The sequence below is a fragment of the Carlito syrichta genome, unplaced genomic scaffold, assembly GCF_000164805.1.
Source record: "Carlito syrichta isolate Samal-C Ts95f unplaced genomic scaffold, Tarsius_syrichta-2.0.1 Scaffold307020, whole genome shotgun sequence".
Taxonomy (NCBI): domain Eukaryota; kingdom Metazoa; phylum Chordata; class Mammalia; order Primates; family Tarsiidae; genus Carlito; species Carlito syrichta.
In genome coordinates, this window is record NW_007251116.1 from 119,358 (window position 1) to 126,507 (window position 7,150).

A 7,150-nucleotide genomic window follows, 5' to 3' on the forward strand; every position below is an offset into this window, starting at 1 on the left:
GCTAAGACATGAGACACCATGTTGTAAAAAGAAGACCATCACCCCAGCTCCCTTGGCATTGTCAAGAGATAGCAGAGCCCTCCACCAGATTACATAGAGGCAGAGATTCTGGCATAGAGAAGATTCTGGAAAGTTCTACCCATCTCCTTCCTTCTGCCATGATCAGTTCTCACCCAACTGAGAAAACATGAGGAAGTGACACCTTAAAGAAAATAACTGAGCCAATGCATAGCCGACTCCACAGAATGGGGACAGGATGCCCTGTGCTTTCCTTGACCTGAGGGGCACTGGCAAAGGCTGCTCTGCCCCAGTGTCTCCCTCACCACCTCTAAGGCCATCATCAGGAATGAGGGTCTTTGGTTCCTCGAAGCTTCTCAGCACTCCGCATAACACCTGCATGTCTGTGGTGGTTTCGCTGCTCAAAAACAGTTACATCACTTGCATTAAGACATGGCTGAGGTGGAAGGATCACCGGAGCCCAGCAGGTCGAGGCTGCGGTGGCCGGGAGCGGCCACTGCACTCCAGTCTGGGTGACAGAGTGAGACTCCAACTCAAAAAAAAAAAGACATGTGGTTCTCACAACCCTATGAGGTAGGAAGGGCCGGGGTCACGATCCCCATGTGAAAGCGAAGGAACTCAGAGCTCGGAGTTAGGCCCCTCGACCAAATTCACACAGCTGGCCAGTGGCAGAATCGAAGCCAGAACTCAGGTCCACGCTCAGAAGTCCTTCCTGCTGCATTTCGGAGAACAGGGAGGAGCCCAGAGGTGGGGAGCTCCATCCTCACTCCTCTCACCCCCTAGGGGGCTTCTCAGACAGCCCCGTTGAGGACCGGATGAGTCCGCATGCGATAGAGGATGACTGCCGTGGCTGGGCACAGCAACAAGGAGGTCATGATGACAATGGTGGCCAGGATGATAAGGACGATGACCCAGATGTCCAGGATGTGCTTGGGAAGCGCGGCTTCCACGGGGACTTGGCTGACTGCATCCATGCTGCTTCACTCTGCAACACACAGGGGAGGAAAATCACCGTTGTGTGTCCTCTCTCCTGCCTCCCAAGTTAGAAAGAACCCTCCAGGAATCAGAAGCTTGGGTCACTCACCAGATATTATGTGATCCTTAGGGCTCTATGACCAGGAATTACAATGGCTCCATTTCCTGAGGGCTTTCTGTTCCAGGCCTGGCTTAGGCACGTATGTCTATCAATTCATTCAGTTCTCACTTGAACCATGCAGCCTACGAGATAAAAACCATAGTGACGGTCTGCTTTTTATTCCTTGGCCTTTATCTTCAGTTATGCCCATTTTACAGATGAGGACCCTGAAATCTTAAAAGATATAGATGTCATTAATTTGACCAAGGACGTGAACCCAGATGGGTGGGACTCCAGAGCCTCTGGGCTTAGTTATTTTATTTTTTATTTTTTGAGTCAGAGTCTCACTCTGTCACCCAGGCTGGAGTGCAGTGGCATGCTGACGGCCACCCCAGTGTCGACTAGCTGGGCTCCAGCGATCCTTCCATCTCAAACTTCCAAGTAACTGGAACTACAGGCATGCACCACCACGCCTGGCTAACTTTTTTATTTATTATAGAAACAAGGTCTCGCCAAGTTGCCTGGGCTGGTCTCGAACTTGCAGGCTCTGGCAATCCACTCGCCTCAGCCTCCCAAAGCGCTGGGATGACAGGCTGAGCCACATGCTTGATTATTTTATTTTTTATTTTTTGAGTTGAAGTCTCACTCTGTCACCCAGACTGGAGTACAGTGGCACACTACCAGCCCCCGCAACCTCGACCTGCTGGGCTCCAGCGATCCTTCCACTCAGCCTTCCAAGTAGCTGGAACTACAGGCGCACGCTACCACACCCAGCTAATTTTTTGATTTATTGTAGAGATGAGGTCTTGCCAAGTTGCCCAGGCGGGTCTCAAACCCGCGGACTCAGGCGATCCACTCACCTCGGCCTCCCAAAGTGCGGGACTACATGATGAGCCACCGAGCCCGGCTCACATGCTTGATTATTAAATGACCATCTTACCAGCCCGTTCCCTCACCTATAAAATGAGAAATGCATTGGTTTGGGTTCTATTCTCTCATTCTCAGGGGAGCAAAACTCCCTCTTTTCTTGGAAAAGCCTATCTATTCTGTGTAACACATCTAAGCACAGGGTCAGACATGTGATCTGGGAATGACCATATAAACCTCTATAGCCACAGTTCAGGGATAGGAAAGTGATCCAGGCTAAGCCAACCAAAGCCCTCTCCAGGGATTTTACACACAAGTTCTTGGGAAAGATGATGCTTTCTGCTGGAATTGCTAAGTGGAAAGGATGTGAGTCTGGAAGGAATGGTTCTGGGGCTATCCCCTGCATGTGTGGAGAGCCTGCCCTGGAGATGGAAAGACAGATAAAGAGAGCCTTGATGACCTCATGTGAGCACCTGAACACAACCAACACTGATGCCATCTGCAACCCTGGACATCCTAAATAGAGGAGTCAATAATTTCCTGTTTTTGCTCAAGCCAGTGTTCACTTGGTGTCTCTCACTTGAGCCAAGAGTTCCAATGAATACAGATGTGTATCAGTTGTTTCCAGTCATTTTCTGATTCGTGGCTTCCTTAGTGTCTTAGTAATTTTTTCACAATACCCTAGGCCAAAAAAAAACACCTAGTGGTTTCATTTATTAAGTAGTTAGGTTCAAGCGACTTCCTAAGTATTTATATCCTAACAACTTAGTAGTCATTTGAAAAAATAATACATGAAATTGAAAGAAAAAGGTGTTTTTATTTCATTCTTAACCATTTACTTACTAACGGGAAGTATGCGCCCCCTGAGCGCTGTGAAACTTTGGAATAATATTGGATGGTACCATTTTCATTTCCTATTCCAAATTAATCTTTACCCAGTATTGGCCATAGCACAGCAACCACCAAAAAAGTAACTTAATAAAATAGAACATCAGCCGGGCTCGGTGGCTCAGCCTGTAATCCCACGCCTTTGGGAGGCTGAGGTGAGTGGATTGCCTGAGTCCACGGGTTCGAGACCCACCTGGGCAGCAAGACCTCATCTCTACAATAAATCAAAAAATCAGCCGGGCATGGTAGCGCCTGCCTGTAATTCTGGCTACTCGGAAGGCTGAGGCAGAAGGATCGCTGGAGCCCAGCAGGTCGAGGCTGCGGTGGCCGGGAGCGGCCACTGCACTCCAGTCTGGGCGACAGAGTGAGACTCCAACTCAAAAAAAAAAAAAAAAAAAGTAGAACATCAATAAAAGGAATGTAGTAGGATGCATGTTTCACTGTACACAATCCTGAGTTGGTAGTTTGTACAACGCGTAAGAGATGTCAAAGGTCTCTATTTCTGTCAAAAACGTTGAAGGTTTTCAGCACCCCCTTCCTGTGGATTCGCTCCCAGGGCACCTCTTGGGGACTAGGATCTAACATATCCTCTGCCCAGAGCACACAAGGCTGGAACAAGCACTCTCTTATAGTTCCTTTTAAATCTAAGGTCTAGACCAGGTGCGATGGCTGATGCCTATAATCCCAAGCACTTTGGGAGGCCGAGGTGAGACGATTGCTTGAGCACAGTGGTTTGAGACCAGCCTGGGCAACTCGGCCAGACCTCATCTCTACAATAAAAATAAAAATAAAAATAAAAATTAGCCAGGCATAGTGGCACGTGCCTGCAGTTCAGGCTACTTGGAAGGCTGAGGCAGAAGGATCGCCTGAGCCCAGCAGGTCGAGGCTGCAGTGGCCATGAGTGTGCCACTGCATTCCAGCCTGGAAAACAGAGTAAGACTCCAACTCAAAAACATAACCAATCAATCAATCAATCAATCAATCAATCTAAGGTCTGTGAGTCTAGGTCCTGGGCAAAACTCCTAATTCCCTTCCTATTTCTTACTCTTACCTAATCACCCGTTCTTCCTTTCTAATGTTTTTGGCTCCGTGCTCACTGTTGCCTCCCCACACAAGGTATTGATCACCAAAGGACAGCTCATCCAAAGGAGAGTCCCTAAGACACACAGACAAGGATGTTAGTTCGTGCACTTTTTGTTATAGCAACAAACACAACAAATGTCCACAAACAGTAGAATTAAGTAGGGTATATCCAAATAATGGAATAGAATGAGACAATTTTCATGTATTCAAACATTGTTCCAAGTGCATTACAAATATTAATGTATTTAATTAACATAGCTATTATGGAAAACTGCAAGGAGGTTCCTCAAAAAACTAAGAAAGAGTTACCATATGATCCCAGTAATCCCACTTCTGGGCATATAACCAAAGGATTTGAAATCAGTTTATTTTAGCATTATTCACAACAGCCAAGTTATGGAATCAACCTAACTGTCTACCAACCATGAACAGATAGAGAAAATGTGATACAAATGGAATACTCTCCAGCCTTAGAGAAGAGGGAAATTGGTGCCATTTGCAACAGCATGGATGACCCTGGAGGATATTATGCTAAATGAAACAAGCCAGGCACAGAAAGACAAAAACCCCATGTTCTCACTGATAAATGGAACACACTGAAGCAGAAAGTGGAACGGTGGTGACCAGAGGAATGAGGATACCATGTTTCAGTTAGACAAGGGGAAGAAATGATAAGTATTTGAATTTAAATATTAGTTTTTTAAACAGTTATTTAAAAGAATCGGATCTCGGGTGAACTCCAGAATACTTTAAGGGGGGGAAAAAAAAAAAGCAGCAGGTGCAGGATAGTGTGTATAGGACCTTTCCTTTGGTTCCGATTTTGTAGAGTTAAGAAGAGATAGGCAAGGATTAAGACACAAACATTATTTTCTGAGTGTAATTCCAAGAAAGTGTTAATAGTGATTACTTTCTGGGGAGTTAGACTGTTTTAATACTATTTGAATTTTCTCAACATGATCATATATGATTTCTAATTTTTTTTTTTAAGTCAGGTCTCACTCTGTTGCTCAGGCTGGAGTGCAGTGGCATGATCACAGCACACCGTAGTCTCGACCTTCTGGGCTCAGGCAATCCTTTCACCTCAGCCTCCCAAGTAGTTAGGGTTACAGCCATGCATCACCATGCCCAGTTAATTTTTTTATTTTTGTAGAGACAAGGTCTTGCCGTGTTGCCCAGGCTAGCCTTGAACTCCTGGGCTCAGGTAATCTTCTTGGCTTCCCAAAGTGCTAGGATTACAGGCCTGAATCACCATGCCTGTAGTCTCAGTTGCTTGGGAGGCTGATATGGAAAGATTGCCTGAGCACAAAAAGGTCGAGGCTGCGGTGAGCTGTGACCATGCCACTTCACACTAGCCTGGGTGACAGAATAAGGCACCATGCATAATTTTTTTTATGCTACCTGGGTTGAGGGGAAAATTGAATTTAGGGGGTTTTTCTTTCTCTCTTTCTTTCTTTTTTTAGGTTTTTTATGTTTTCATATGAAGCAAGTTTTTCTGATTTTCTATATTAAAAAGAGTAAATACAGGCTGGGTATGGTGGCTCATGTCTGTAATCCTAGCACTTTGGAAGGCTGAGACCAGAGGATTGCTTGAGCCCAGGAGTTTGAGATCAGCCTAGGCAACATAGTGAAACCTCATTGCTACAAAAATAAAAAGTTAGCCAAGTGTGGTAGTGCAGGCCTGTAGTCTCAGCTACTCAAGAGGCTGAGGCAGAAGGATCACCTGAGCCCAGAGGGTCGAGGCTGTGGTGAGCCATGATTGTGCCACTGCCCTCCAGCCTGGGTTAGAGAGTGGACTTCCCAACTCCCCCCCCAAAAAAGGTAAATATATACATATGTAATTTTTAAATCAAGTAAAATTAAGGTATGAGACTAGATCAGTGGTCACTGAAAGGACAGATCGAGAGTGGGAAGTCATTTTTTATATTGTTCTTAAACCCTGACACAATGATGAGAAAGTAGAAGTTATGCTTTTGAGAAATGCACACTTTAGGTAAAATTAACTTTGCCCACTTTGTCTTTTCAGAAACAGACTTCTTGGTGCCAGGTATTAGAGGTATCTCATAGCGGTAATCAAGCTTGCCTAGAGTAAAGGGAATTTACAAGGCCTAAGACACCATGCATTGGGCAAGGATTGTAAAAGTCATGAAACTTGGTAATTACAAAAGTTACAACCGCTCAGAGGAAGAGCATGTGGGGATTCGATCTTCCAGTAAATTGGGCTCCATCTACATGGAAGCCAAGGATCCCCTAAAGCTACCCACTGGCAATGCCTAGGAGATAAGGGGAGGTGCACCCTCCACTAGCTCTAAGGCATGTCATTTGGGAAGGTGCAGGAAAATTAGAATCCTTATCTCTAGGGGTTATGATAATATGGACAGACATTAATGGGTCTCTGTGTCACAGGATCTCCAAGACATCCACAGGTGGTTGATAAGGAAGTCATGGCAGTCACATGCAACATCTCCAAGAAAAGGATTTAAGCCAGGGCTTTGGGGACTATGATGCCACACTCACATAGAGTGTAGGCCCACTCCCTGTCTGTGGGGAGTAAACTTTTCTTAAATAAATCTTTTCTTCTCTCACCTCTGTGTGTTGCAGTTCTTTGCAATTTACTCAGATCTCTGGATTCCCAGCGTGTACCACCGGCTTGCCGGCTCTGGCAGTGCTGCGCTCCTCCCTGCTGCTGCACCTCTCCCTCTCCATCTATCTACCCTCACCCTGTCCGTACCCTAAGTCACCAAATGCCATATACCGCAGTAAGTGACAAGACAGTATAAAAAAACTCACCAATTTCTGGGTCCCAATCCAGATTTACTGTATTAGACTTAAAGGGTATGGGGGGGAATGCTTTCCCCATTATTCTGGTGGTATGAATGCCCAGAGAACCCCTGGACTCGACCATCTGTGAGGCCTCAAAGACCTTTTGGCTCTAAGATTGTGGAATGGATTCCTAGGTGCTCTGCAGCCAGGCTGGGCAGATCTGGGCAAGCTCCAAGATGAAGGTAAAACCTCCTGCAAAGCTCCCCAGGGCCACAGGATGATCAGGCTGGGGCCTGCAGAGGAGGGAGAGGCCCAGGCTGGCCCTGTCTCAGCCTCAGAAACAGTCACTCTCTCCAAGGCCTAAGACACAAGCATGAGTCACAGGAGATGCGAACTGTTCAAGGGGGACGGGGGCGGGAGAAATCATTCTCTGTGGTCTCCTAACTCCATCAACAGAGG

The 7,150-nt window shown here is 46.3% G+C and overlaps 1 protein-coding gene across 1 annotated transcript; it reads right to left on the reverse strand.

The window, feature by feature from the left end:
- Nucleotides 1-809: 809 nt before the first annotated feature.
- Nucleotides 810-992, reverse strand: SMIM3 (small integral membrane protein 3). Its single transcript, XM_008063744.1, has one exon. It carries the CDS (start codon nucleotides 990-992, stop codon nucleotides 810-812), a length of 183 nt encoding a protein of 60 aa, XP_008061935.1.
- Between the last annotated feature and the right edge of the window lie 6,158 nt (nucleotides 993-7,150).